Source organism: Cucurbita pepo, chromosome 4, assembly GCF_057944985.1.
Source record: "Cucurbita pepo subsp. pepo isolate OVF chromosome 4, ASM5794498v1, whole genome shotgun sequence".
Taxonomy (NCBI): Eukaryota; Viridiplantae; Streptophyta; class Magnoliopsida; order Cucurbitales; family Cucurbitaceae; genus Cucurbita; species Cucurbita pepo.
This window is the reverse complement of record NC_141801.1, coordinates 12,458,312-12,471,912: the sequence shown is the minus strand read 5'-3', so window position 1 is coordinate 12,471,912 and position 13,601 is coordinate 12,458,312. Positions and strand designations below refer to the sequence as shown.

Here is a 13,601-nt window from a genome sequence, read left to right as displayed (position 1 = left end):
ATAAATTATAATAAAATCAATGTTCTTCAAATCGAGAACTATTATATTGTTCAATAAATAAAAAATAGACAGACATTCATAACATAGAAGCGATGAACTAAAAAATTATTTAACAAAAATCTTTAATGCAAGTGCTCGCGTTTTGACAGTAACAGTTAAATAGACAACCATTCATCATTCAACGTTTGAGGAAGCCATCTCGAAATTTTCCACCTCTTCCTTGTTTCGTCGTATGTTTATATGCAGCCATCTGGTCCAGTCCTCTGTTCTTCTCTGCAGCTCAAGAAATCATGGAGAAAGATTCAAACTCCTCATTGAAATCAGCCCTTCTTCACATTTCTGAAGATGGGTTGGATTCAAATGGCGAGAGAAGGAAGCTCATAGCAGAGGAAGTAAAGAAGCAGCTATGGCTTGCAGGGCCGCTGATATTGGTCAGTCTTTTACAATACTGTTTGCAGATGATATCCGTCATGTTTGTGGGTCATCTGGGCGAGCTGCCCCTCTCTGGTGCTTCAATGGCCACTTCTTTTGCTTCTGTGACTGGTTTCAGCTTGTTGGTGAGTTGGGTTTCTGTTTGTTTCTCGAGAAAATCTCACTTACTTGCTGGATATTCAAAACTAGTTATGTTACTTAAAATGGTCTGGATTTGAATGTGTCATAGGTGGGTATGGCTAGTGCTTTGGATACATTTTGTGGGCAATCTTATGGAGCAAAGCAGTATCATATGCTGGGCATTCATATGCAAAGAGCAATGGTTGTTCTTTTACTTGTGAGTATACCTCTTGCAGTCATCTGGGCTAACACAGGAGAAATCCTGAGATTACTTGGTCAAGATCCTGAAATTTCAGCAGAAGCTGGGAAATATGCTATTAGTATGATACCAAGCCTTTTTGCTTATGGTCTTCTTCAATGCCTTAATAGATTCTTACAGACCCAAAATGTTGTTTTCCCAATGGTTATGAGTTCTGGAATAGCTGCTTTGCTTCATATCCCCATATGTTGGGTTCTGATATTCAAAGTTGGACTTGAAATTCGAGGAGCTGCTGTGGCTAACTCCATCTCTTATTGGCTCAATGTGTTGATATTAACACTTTATGTTAAGTTTTCTTCTTCTTGTTCGAGTTCTTGGACTGGGTTTTCAGTGCAGGCTTTTCACAATATCCCTTATTTCCTTAAACTTGCAATTCCTTCGGCTTGTATGGTTTGGTAAGTCTCCCTTTACTATGACTCTTTTTATCATAATCATTAAGATTTATGTGTCTTACAAAAAATGTTGAACAGCTTGGAAATGTGGTCATTTGAGATGATGGTTCTTCTTTCTGGGCTTCTACCAAATCCAAAATTAGAGACATCAGTGCTTTCAATCAGGTAAATGACAGACATCAGTTCTTGTGTCTTAGTATTTAGCTATCTCTAGCTTCACTGACACACTACTTTACCAGTCTTAATACAGCTGCAACAGTTTGGATGATCCCATTTGGTTTGAGTGGTGCAGGAAGGTAAAATTGATTATCACTATCACTTGTTATTCCGTGAAATCCCATATCGGTCGGAGAGGGAAACGAAACATCCCTGGTAAAAATGTGGAAAAACCTCTCCCCAGCAGACACATTTTAAAAACTGTGAGACTAACGGCGATACATAACGGGCTAAAGCGGACAATATCTGCTAGTTCTGCTTTAGCCCGTTATATATTGCCGTCAGCCTCACAGTTTTAAAACATGTCTAATAGGGAGAGGTTTCTTCGTTCCCCTCTCCAACCGAAGTGGGATCTCACATGCCAAACTCGAAAAACTTGGCATAGGTGTCGAAAATAGAAAGAGTACAATTGGATGTGTGATTTATATGTTTTAATTTGATTTTGTAAGCACACGAGTCTCAAATGAACTAGGAGCTGGGCATCCTGCAGCAGCAAAGCTTGCTGGGAAAGTAGTTATGACAATAGCCATTATTGAGGGGCTACTGCTTGGAATTGTCTTAATTCTTATACGTACTGTTTGGGGCTATGCTTATAGCAACGAACGAGAAGTGGTCGAATATGTAGCCAACATGCTTCCTTTAGTTGCAGCTTCCAATTTTGTTGATGGACTTCAATGCGTCCTTTCAGGTTTACATTTCTATCATCTGGTATTGTAGCAAATCCACCGCTAACAAATATTATCTTCTTTGGGCTTTCCCTCAAGGTTTTTTAAACGTGTCTGTTACGAAAGGTCTCCACACCCTTATAAAGAATGTTTCATTCCTATCTCCAACCGATGTGGGATCTCACAATCCACAACCTTATAAATAATGATTCGTTATAGTTGGTATCAGAGCCAGACACCAGGCGATGTGCCAGCGAGGACGCTCGGCCCTAAAGGAGAGTGGATTGTGAGATCCCACATCAGTTGGAGAGGGGAACGATGTATTCTTTATAAGGGTGTGAAAACCTTTCTCTAGTAGATGCGTTTAAAAACTTTGAGGGGAAGTCCGAAAAGAAAAGCCCAAAAAAAAGACAATATCGGGTAGTGGTGAACTTAGGCCGTTCATGTTTGCACTAGGATTTTTCTTGAATGTGCATAAATACAATGCAGGCATTGCTAGAGGATGTGGTTGGCAGAAGATTGGTGCATATGTGAATCTTGGATCATATTATATTGTGGGAATTCCATCTGCAGTTTTGCTTGCTTTTGTTTTGCACATTGGTGGAAGGGTAAAACTGATAATCATGATGATGATCTTCACTCATATGTCCTGTAATTACTACTCACCTTAAATGTTTAACCTTTTGATCCTTAACAGGGGCTGTGGTTAGGCATCATTTGTGCACTCATTGTCCAAGCACTTTCTCTTGCTATCATTACCATCCGCACCAACTGGGACCAAGAAGTACACTTCCTTACTCAAATCTCAACTTTGCTCCCTTCCTCTAAATATCATATCTTAATGTATTCATCTCTTCTATTCAGGCAAAGATAGCTACAGAACGTGTGTATGACACTGTAATCCCAGTGAACGTTGTCTCGTGAAACTCGAGTTTCTTGGTCAAAAAGTTTTGTGATTTGATCTGTTGGATTGTGGAAGTCGAGCCTAAAAGCTTCATTTTTGCAACACAGACTCCTCGAAAATAAGTAGCTGAGATCACTTGAACTTGATCTCTCAGTTTCCATGTGTTCAACTTAGGAGATATGATGTACAATTAATATGTTGAAAGAAATCTTTGAGGATCATTTTTGTTGGGTTATAACTATAGGCTTTAAACTCCTCAAGTGTGCTACCAAAGACGGTTTGCAGATGATTTCCATCATGTTTTTCAAAACTCTGCGTGTGTGTGGTGCTTTAATATGAGATCCCACGTAGGTTGGGGGAGGGAATGAAGCATCCTTTATAAGAGTGTGAAAACCTATTCCTCATAATTAGGATGCATTTTAAAATATACGTAATGGTCCAAAGCGGACAAGCAAAATTTGTGTTGATTTGTAAGGCCAGTTTTAACTCTTGTATGCTATTTGAGACAGGTAAAGCGGTGCGGTGCGGTCTTTGACTATGGGAATGTTGGGGCTATGTTCTGAGACGAATTTCGAGTTCTAGTGTGAATCTTAAACGAGAGTGGTAGTGTATTAAATATAAATTTCAAATTTTTTAACCTATTTTATATAATTTAAAAGTTGAATCACGTGATTGGATCAAAATGTTACCAATAAGAGACGAAACATACGAAAACAAAAATATATTTTAAAATGAAGATCTTCAAATAATTGGTTGCAATGAATTATTAGATTCTTTTTAATATGTCTACCTGCATGTGGTGCTGATTTTATTGGGAAGGGTGTCCTCACAATCCACCTTTTCGGGTGCGCCGGCCTCCTCGCAATCCACCTTCTCGGATGAACTAATCCTATCAACCGATTTGAGATTTCACAATCCACACCTTGGAGGGGCCAGCGTTCTCGCAATCTACCCTCTTGGGTGGGCCAACGCCTCACAATCCACCCTCGACTGGCCCAGTGCCTCACTAATACACCACCCAATGTCTGGCTCTGATATAATGTGGTAGTCCAAACCCATTGTTAGTAGATATTGTCCGTTTTTGTCTATTATGAAAATGACTCCAATAAGGAGAAGTTATCGCACTGTTATACAAAGATGTTTCGTTTCCATGACGGAGACCCACATATTAAGTACTTATGAGACGATTTTATATTTAAAAATTGTACTTAGTCTAATAATAATTCGGACAGAGCAAAAAAGGTTTAATTTTGACGTACACATACATACATACATACATATATATATATATAAAAGCTTCATCCAAAATTTGCACATTTCATGGTTTATATGGAAGCTTCATCTTGACTTCCCCTCCTCTCTCCATCTCTGTGAGCAGAGCAATAATGGAGAGAGATCAGAAGTCGTGGTTGAACTCGCCTCTAATTCACATATCTGAAGATGAAGTGAATCCGAAAGACGGGAGACTAGTAGAGATAACAATTTCTCAAGAAAACTAATAGCCGAGGAAGTAAAGAAGCAGCTATGGCTAGCAGGACCTCTAATATCGGTCAGTTTTCTGCAATACTGTTTGCAGATGATTTCCATCATGTTTTTGGGTCATCTCGGCGAATTGCCTCTCTCCGGTGCTTCCATGGCCGTTTCTTTTACATCGGTGACTGGTTTCACCGTCTTGGTGAGTTGATTTTCTGTTTGTTTCTCGGGAAATTTACATTTTCTTAGTAACCTGTCTGATTTTAGAACACATTAGACAATAATTTGTTATTAGTTAGCATCCTAGAACGAACGAAGAGACTGTGATTTTGTTGGTTTTGGAATCTGCAATTTCTGTTCCCATATATAACAGATATTCGATCATGGTTTGATTGAAATACTTCAAATGGTCTTGATTGAAATACATGTCTAGATGGGGATGGCTAGTGCTCTGGATACGTTTTGTGGCCAATCTTACGGAGCAAAGCAGTACCACATGTTGGGCATCTATATGCAAAGAGCAATGGTTATTCTTTTACTTGTGAGCATACCTCTTGCAGTCATCTGGGCTAACACAGGAGAAATCCTGAAATTACTTGGCCAAGATGCTCAAATTTCAGCAGAAGCTGGGAAATATGCTAAATGCTTGATTCCATGCCTTTTTGCTCATGGTCTTGTTCAGTGCCTGAACAGATTTTTACAGACCCAAAACATTGTTTTCCCAATGATGATGAGTTCTGGAATAGCAGCTTTGCTTCACATTGCCCTCTGTTGGGTTATGATATTCAAAGCTGGGCTTGAAACTCGAGGAGCTGCTTTGGCAAACTCCATTTCTTATTGGATCAATGCATTGATAGTGATACTTTATGTTAAGTTTTCTTCTTCATGTTCAGAGTCTTGGACTGGCTTTTCAGCGCAGGCATTTCACAACATCTCATATTTCCTTAAACTTGCAATCCCTTCAACTGTCATGGTTTGGTAATGCTCGCTTTTACTGTTTCTCCTTTTATCATAATCACAAAGATGCAGTTCTCTCAAAATGTTCAAAAAGATTTTCAACAGCTTGGAACTGTGGTCATTCGAGATGGTGGTTCTTCTGTCTGGACTTTTACCAAATCCAAAATTAGAGACATCAGTGCTTTCTATTAGGTATAAACAGAGACATCAGTTCTTCAGGAGCAATGTTATTTTCTTTTGTTATATCCAACCACCTCTAGCTTGACCAACATATTTCTTTACCAGCCTCAATACAGATTTAACCGTTTGGATGATACCAATGGGTCTGAGTGCTGCTGCTAGGTAAATTTTGCCACTGTTTCTCATAAGAATCTCTGTCCTCTCTACTGATAACTTAAAAATTATCACTTTCATGTGTTTTTCTCCATCTTGCCTGAATTGGGAAATTGAGAACCTTTTATGTTTTTTTTTATAAGAATGGATAGAGTTCAAATTTAACTAAGATTACTGTCTCTACTTCATTTTGTAAGCACGCGAGTTTCAAATGAACTGGGAGCTGGTCGTCCTGCAGGTGCAAAGCTAGCAGCGTGTCTAGTTATGACAATAGCCGTTATTGAGGGGCTACTGCTTGGGACTGTCTTGATTCTTATACGAAATGTTTGGGGTTATGCATAGAGCAATGAACAAGAAGTGGTCAAATATGTTGCGGATATAGTTCCCATAATTGCAGTGTCCACTTTCTTCGATGGACTTCAGTGTGTTCTTTCAGGTACTTCATAATCCTTCAAAGATTACTCTTTTACTGTAGTTAGCTCTTGTTTCTTTGGAAACCGTGACTGTTTGAAACAACTTGTACGCATTTACACTAATCTCACATCTTACATATATATACACTAATCTTACTTGATAACGCGTAGAATCTCATGAGATACTTAAATCTTCGATGGTCCTAGTCAGAATTCATTAATGTTTGCAGATGATCATCATAGTTTGTGGTGCATTACTGGTAGACAACCTATTTATAACAAGCCCACTACTAGTAGATATTGTCCGCTCTGGTTCGTTACGTATCACCGTCAGCCTCACAGTTTTAAAACATGTCTACTAGGAAGAGGTTTTCACACTCTTATGAGAAATGCCTCGTGCTCTGAGAGTGTGAATCTCACACTATTCTAGTTATGATTAGCCCTGCCAAGTTGTCTAGCTGACATTTTCCAGTTGAGTACTAAACGTGAAATGAAAATGAATGAGGAATTTTATGCAGTCCAAGAACAGCAAAGTCTTTATAGAATATTGGATTTTTTAAGGTAAACTTTGACAAAGAGTTGGCAATAAAATAACTTGACACTTTTGTATGTACGATATTTTCCTGTCCCTTGTGATCTAACCAGACACATTTCACCTGCATAAAGTATTGGCATTTGAAGAATCTGTGTGTATGTGCTTTAAATAAAATGCAGGCATTGTTAGAGGATGTGGTTGGCAGAAAATTGGGGCATATGTCAATCTTGGATCGTATTATCTTGTGGGTATTCCATCTGCAGTTTTGCTTGCTTTTGTCTTGCACATTGGTGGAAAGGTAAAAGTGTTGATCTTAATGATCTCCACTCTTCATGCCCACCATTTTACATCATGTCCTATAGTTATTAGTAATCCATCTTTTAACCCTTTTTCTCTTGAAAATGATGCTCAATAGGGGCTGTGGTTAGGCATCATCTCTGCACTGGCTGTCCAAACACTCTCTCTTGCTATCATTACCATCCGCACCAACTGGGACGAAGAAGTACAACTCTAAACTCAAATCTTAAATATCAACTTTCCTGGTTTCCCTTGAAATTTGACATTCCTAATGCGTTCTTTCGTCATATTCAGGCAAAGATAGCTGCAGAACGAGTGTACGAGTCAGTCATTCCAACGAATGTCATCGCATGAAACTAAAGCTCTTTTGGGTGGAGAAGCTTTGTCATTAATCTCTTTGCCTTTGGAAATCAACAACTTGTGCAATATGACTCATCGTTAAAAGCTTTTGAGGATTTTTGGAAAATCGTATGTATTCCTTAACTGGTCTGAACTTGATTCAATTAGATTTTGGATCAATTAAATTACGATTTAGATTGACCCACTATAACTTCATCATTCTCTGTATTCAAAGAGAAACCAATTTAGAGAGCACCTCTCTAATTCCAAATTCTACATCTTTAGGAGGGGAAATAAAAGGACTTTTAGAGAACGAGGTAGAGGTTTTCAAGTTGAAATGTTTCACTCAGAAAGGGAGAGAATGATGAGGTTTCAATTCATACCAGTACAGGAGATAAACCTTTACCCATGTTTCTAAACAGCCAAAGGAGCAACTACTAATAACCAAACAGATCAAATCTAGAATAATAGAGGAAATCTTAATCTAAAAATACTACTTTTGAAATTTGTCACCATTGTGGTTATTTCTCAAGTCAAGGCACGTCCCCAGGCTGGGCACTTTGGCGCTATGCCTGAATTGTAATAATCATAATGGGAAGGAGAAAAAAAAAACAAATGGGAATCTCACAGAATCATGGAGCCTGCTTGACAATAACAGGGTAAGCAACCTCTTTGCCTACTGTTTCTTTCAAATTCCGAAGGTGCCTAGAAGAACTATGTACTAGTTGAGACCTAGCCAAAAATGAAAATCTCTTGGCTCCCAACGTCACTTGATATGTTGTTGTACTTCATTTGTTTAGCAGGAGAGCTTGTAAAATGAAGTGATGAAACTGAGGGATAAGTACCAGTGTTCCTTCCTCGTGTATGACTGAGTTTTCACAATGGTACTTGCGGGAATGTGTTGGAAGTAGAATAGTTCTTCCGAATTCAGGTGAAAATGGTGGTCAGAATTGACTTCATCACACTTACCCATCACACAATGGTAGGGTGTGAAACTGTAATGCCCCAGATCCATCGCTAGCAGATATTGTCCTCTTTGGACTTTCCCTTTCAAGCTTTCCCTCAAGGCTTTAAAATGCGTCTGCTAGGAGAAGGTTTCCACACCCTTATAAATGATGGTTTGTTCTCCTCCCCAACCAATGTGGGACATCACAGAAACAGGAACTACTACAAGCTAAATCTCTCATGACAAAAGTGCTTTTGATATTTTCAAAAACACTCCGGAATCCAATGTCAAACTATAAAGGGTCAAGTCCAAAGTGGGATAGATTCACACCCTACCATACTAACATGATGAGGACTCAAGGTTTAAAACATTAAAGAAAATGGTCAACTATATTTGCGTACCTTTAAGGACCTGTCCTTGGAAGGAGTTATTTGTAAAAGGAAGAGAATGATTGGACTGCTTGAACACGGATGGGTCTGTCACGAGCTTTGGATACACCTCCTCCAGTTCATAAGAGGTGCATTCAAGCATCTCTTTTTCCATCTTCCCTACAATTTCTAGGTTTATCACTCTATTTCTCTGTTTATTACTTTCGGTGGATCAAGGCAGGGCTCTCCATCTTGATTGGACACGAGATCCAGGACAAACAAAACTAGACAATAACAACCACGCTGCATGATTGAAGAAAAAATCAGGGAAGCCTTGCACAATGCATCATTTTTATTTCATTTTGTTACTGTGTACTGAATAGTGCTTCCTTGAAGCTGTCAGTGTTACACTTCGAAGACCGAACTGTAGCAGAAATGGTTCAAGGCAGGCTATCAAATATATCGATAAGGGATCAAATGAATCAACTTCAATTAGCTATATGTGAAAATTACAGAATGAAACACCGTTATAATTTATCAGTCGCTGGAGGGGATAAGAGGATAAAAGATAAACGATCCGGCAGTCTTTACTTGGAAGTAATTCCACAGTTTGCCCTAGAAACAACCAAAGAGCAAGCACGTGAGGATATTCAGCAAGATTCTTTTAACTAAGCAGACTAGAGAGTGAACACTGAATATCCGACATCAGAATTATCGAACCGATCTGAATATTAAAACAAAATGTATATTATTAACAGAGTTATTCAATTGAGGAAAACACTCGTGTTTTTCAAAAAACTAACTAGCTGGGAAAAGAAACGGGGGGGTGGAAACTATCAGAGGTTACAAGATCAAAGTTCCTTTTCTAGGATAATTCAAGTTCGAACAAACTCCAAAGACGTTGTACCTCATAAATGCAGGCTAGCGTTCAATTGAAAGGCTGATTTCATATTGCAGTACACTGATACAGAATCTCCTTATTGCTGGAATTCAAGATCTAATTTCCTTTTAAGATGTGATCGGTCAGCACTGCAAAAGAATGGGGGAAACACAAATTATTCAAGATTCTGGGTGTCATGAAGACCATGTTCATAACTAAATGTTTTGTGAAATAATAAAAAATAAAAAATGATTATTATAAAAACTGTATTGGTCCTCTCCGTGGCCTTTGATTCATCAACTAATTTATCACCATTTATTAATTAATTACTCACTTAAATACATTAGAAATTAATTTTAAGATGTAAGTAATGGTAGTACATATGTTCTTTATATGATGCCCATGGGTTGTCATTTCATAAAACCTAAGAAGTTGGGAGGGTTTACCCAAAGAGGGGTGGGTGGGTGTTATGGATGCCCATTATAAAGCACCATTCATACAGACCCAAAACCTATTCCTATATGCTTTCCCATGAGAAAGGCTTGAAGCAAACAACCTAAGTAGTCTTAAGACAACTACCAGACCAAGTACATTTGGTTGAAATTGCAGCTAGTCATCCAAAAGAAAATTGCACAATAAGGTAATCCCGATTAAAACACAAACAAAACTAGGTGAGACCATCTTAAAACATCAAATTCGCATTTCTGATAACGGGAACTTTTAAGATTACTATCCATGACGACGTGTCAAACTTCAATTCAGTTTAGCCCCAGTGTATGAGATAACATTCAAGAAGGTCCATACAATATCTATACCAGGATTTCAAACCCACTTTCAAGCTAACGCAGACAATTGGTTCAGCAATTTACACAATAAACTTATTGTGGCAGAAAAAAATTTACCTGTTAATTGTTGGTCTATTTGGAGGTTTTCCACCAAAAATAGAAAAATCCAACGACATTGGCACTGCTTCATTTTTGCTTGTATTTCCAGCAGCTGCCTCTCGCACCTCATTACCATGGTCATCAAGCTTATCAGCTTTACATGCATTTCCTTCAAAAGCCTCACGCTCTGGCATTACTCTTCTTGACTTTCTTGGAGGTGAGAGGACAGTAGGACCCTCATTTGAATTTAAGTCTGAAACTCTAGGGTTCATAGGTTCACGCTTTGAAGTAGGCCTTGGAAGCTTACTAGGATCTGTGGGAAGTGGTGCAGATGTGAAGTACCTAGAAAGGAAATACTGTAAGCAATGTATCCAAAACATTTCTTGACTTCTACATAATATTTTCATATTTAGAAAATGAAACCTATGCTCCAATGCTTGCTGAATGGAAATTCTAGACTTTGGATCATAAGCAAACATCTTTGATAGGAGATCCAGCGTGTCATCACTAGCCATAGGAAACAATGAACGTAGAGGAGGTGCAGGAACATATTGGAACTCCACATAATCAGGTAGGTATAACATATCAGACCACTGAGAAGTTGTCGGAGTTCCAAAAGCTGCAAAGATCTTCCCTAATTGATCAATGTCGCTCGAACCCTGTCAAAAATAAAAATAACTTTAAAAATTTGAAGAAATACAAGAAATCCAAATCTGAACATAAGTCTATTTTTCATAGTCATACAAAAAATCCAAGAACAAATATCCAAGTGGAAGTTTATATTCCCAAATTTGAACTTAAATCTATTCTACATAGTTAACAATATGCAAGTGCAAGTTTAAAATTATAACCGAATAAAATTGTCAAAGACTAAGCATTAGGACTCTCGGAAGAGTATGAAAATCTAAACATTAACATCTGTAGGTATATCGAAGTTCAGAAGATATGGGTTTGTTAAACTTACAAGCTACGAAAATTACTTCTATAACACATACTAACAACACCATCTACACAAAAGTTTCTACAGCCCATTCTTGATAGACTCTACACAGATTGTATTGTGCATGCCAATTCAAGTACCAACAAGAAACCGACAGGAATGAAAGACTAATTAAGTATTGTTTATACTGAAACTATTTACATGGTGAAGTCTAAACATCACAGGCAGAAGAAGGGAGAACGAATAAATTTGATTCTCATGGGCCAAACATCTGCCATGATCGTGTAAATTAGAGAATCATTGATAGTTGCAAACGTGGACTTACCTGAAGAAAAGGTCTACGAAGAAGTAGTTCAGCAAAAATACAAGCTGCTGCCCAAACATCCACTGCAGAACCATACTGCTTAGAGCCAAACAATAGCTCAGGTGCTCTGTACCATCGGGCAAACACCTATTTTCAAATATTACAGACATGTGTTAAGATTGAGATGAACAGAAATTCAGGTATAGTGATGAAATATCTGGCCACATAAAATGAAGATGGGTTCTGTGCCTGTATCATTTTAGATTGAAAAACAACTCTGTTTTTAATACATAACAAGGTCATTTGCTTTTCCCAGCTTTAAAAGAAACAGCTACTACACATAAAAAATTAGAGTCAAAGGGCTCCAATGCAATAAATATTTACCTGCATATCAATAATGCAAAAGAGGGAGAAGAAGTATACCTGGTGAGTATATCTACGATCAGGACTCCCAAATATCCTAGCCAAACCAAAATCTGCAAGTTTCAGTTGACCATTCGGTCCTATCAACAAATTATTTGGCTTCATATCCCTGTAAAGTACAAGCAAGCATCTTATAAAAGGAACATAAAGCACAGTATTCAGACGCTAAATAATTTGAACTAAACATCAATAATAATAATATCAAAATTTTGATACCTATGTAAAACCCACTTCTTGTGGCAAAAAGCAAGACCTTTCAACGTCATCTGAAGGTATGATTTTATGTCAGCAGGGGAAAGAAATATATTTCGATCACGTATAACAGCTTCAAGGTCCGTCTCCATAAATTCAAAAACAAGATGCAAATTTTCTTTATGAGGGAATGCATCAATTAACTCAATTATATTTGAATCTTTGAGCTCTTTAAGCAGCTTGATTTCTCGAAGAGCCGTAAAATTTACTCCCTCTTTTTGTTTGCCAAGCCGAATTTTCTTGATTGCAACCGTCTGACCTGTCTAAAAAGTAAAAAGAAAAAAAAAAAAGAAATTTGGTAAATAAAGTTGAGAACCCTATTTTGTTGATGTAATAGAAAATCAATATATAGTTTTTCGATTTTCAAGCATCGAACAATCAGACTTTAAGGTAAGTGGACATAAGAACTGCTGCCTTGAGTCTAGACATATATCCAGCTACCGTGAGATATGGTTCCGGTAAACAAAACTCATTTTACAGTTTAGTACATCCTAGGGCAAAAGAGCCGGGCATTCAACAACTTTGAAACATAACGAAAGCAACTGAACTCGAAGAAACATTCAAATACTTCCAGAACCCATCGCCATATTCCCCCTCAATATCATTGTCAAATCAATTACATTGAATTTGGCTGTAACCTTTCGAATTGCCCTTCTTTTCTCTATGCCCATCATGTGCACTTTGAAACGCATCAAAGCGTTAATAACTTTTCACACAAAGAAAGGCATGTGACCTTTAGATGCAGAATCGTAACAGAACGGGTGGGCAAAGACCTACCTGGGTATCAATGGCCTTATATACAACGCCATAGGTACCCTCTCCGAGAACCTCACGCTTTAAATATCTGTCGGCCACTTTCTTTGATGGATCGAGCTCAGCCATTGCTGCCTCCAAATTATTCCTTCAAAACGTCTTCTTACCTCCGGTATCCTTCTCATGCCAGATACATAGGATCGGAAAAAGAAATGTCTAGGGCATCATTGCCCAAGGAAATCCGGCGAAATTAGGGTTTGGAGATGGTGAGTGTGTGTAGTTCAGTTCGTAGCACAAAGAAAGCCGTTGAAGATCGAGAGACCGAGAGACGAGAGCGTGAAAAAGAAGCCTCTTTCGTCTGTTTCAAGCATTTTTCTATTTTTCCTTTCTTTTTTTCTCGCCAATGCCCAATCCGATCCCTTATTATTACTTCTCACCTGATTTGAATCAAAGTTGGGCCGTGGGCCGTAGGCCGTGGCCCACGACCGGCCCACGGCCCAACTCATGATTATGATT

The 13,601-nt window shown here is 38.3% G+C and overlaps 3 protein-coding genes across 6 annotated transcripts; 2 read left to right on the top strand and 1 right to left on the bottom strand.

The window, feature by feature from the left end:
* The first annotated feature begins 173 nt into the window (after positions 1-173).
* LOC111793125 (protein DETOXIFICATION 16) lies at positions 174-3,242 on the top strand. Its single transcript, XM_023674867.2, has 8 exons — positions 174-557; positions 662-1,206; positions 1,282-1,368; positions 1,443-1,499; positions 1,869-2,107; positions 2,574-2,692; positions 2,782-2,868; positions 2,949-3,242. Exons 1-8 carry the CDS (start codon positions 291-293, stop codon positions 3,006-3,008), a joined length of 1,461 nt encoding a protein of 486 aa, XP_023530635.1. The 5' UTR covers positions 174-290; the 3' UTR covers positions 3,009-3,242.
* Positions 3,243-3,595: 353 nt separating this feature from the next.
* LOC111793970 (protein DETOXIFICATION 16) lies at positions 3,596-7,536 on the top strand. Its single transcript, XM_023676063.2, is given in 9 exon segments — positions 3,596-4,445; positions 4,448-4,663; positions 4,895-5,439; positions 5,524-5,610; positions 5,704-5,760; positions 5,949-6,187; positions 6,879-6,997; positions 7,115-7,201; positions 7,291-7,536. Coding segments are annotated over 9 exon segments (1,482 nt in total). The 5' UTR covers positions 3,596-4,373; the 3' UTR covers positions 7,351-7,536.
* Positions 7,537-8,983: 1,447 nt separating this feature from the next.
* CDKD1;3 (cyclin-dependent kinase D1;3) lies at positions 8,984-13,487 on the bottom strand. 4 transcript variants are annotated; one of them, XR_015420841.1, is made up of 8 exons: positions 13,110-13,487; positions 12,297-12,595; positions 12,081-12,189; positions 11,679-11,804; positions 10,837-11,072; positions 10,432-10,755; positions 9,557-9,678; positions 8,984-9,373 (listed from the first exon to the last, which is right to left on the bottom strand). XR_015420841.1 is itself a non-coding variant. In XM_023675996.2 (7 exons), the coding sequence occupies exons 1-7, from the start codon at positions 13,212-13,214 to the stop codon at positions 9,627-9,629; spliced, it is 1,251 nt and encodes a 416-aa protein (XP_023531764.1). In that variant the 5' UTR covers positions 13,215-13,487; the 3' UTR covers positions 9,377-9,626. The 4 variants fall into 4 exon arrangements, 1 of the variants encoding a protein (XP_023531764.1); XR_002814991.2 differs by having other exon boundaries at positions 8,984-9,264; XR_015420842.1 differs by lacking the exon at positions 13,110-13,487 and adding an exon at positions 12,953-13,067 and having other exon boundaries at positions 8,984-9,264.
* Between the last annotated feature and the right edge of the window lie 114 nt (positions 13,488-13,601).

Coding starts and splice junctions, on each gene's coding strand:
- LOC111793125 (XM_023674867.2), top strand. CDS start 291: ATGGAGAAAGATTCAAACTCCTCATTGAAATCAGCCCTTCTTCACATT. Junction 1,369..1,442: donor ACATCAGTGCTTTCAATCAG/GTAAATGACAGA, acceptor CTACTTTACCAG/TCTTAATACAGCTGCAACAG. Junction 2,693..2,781: donor TTTTGCACATTGGTGGAAGG/GTAAAACTGATA, acceptor GATCCTTAACAG/GGGCTGTGGTTAGGCATCAT.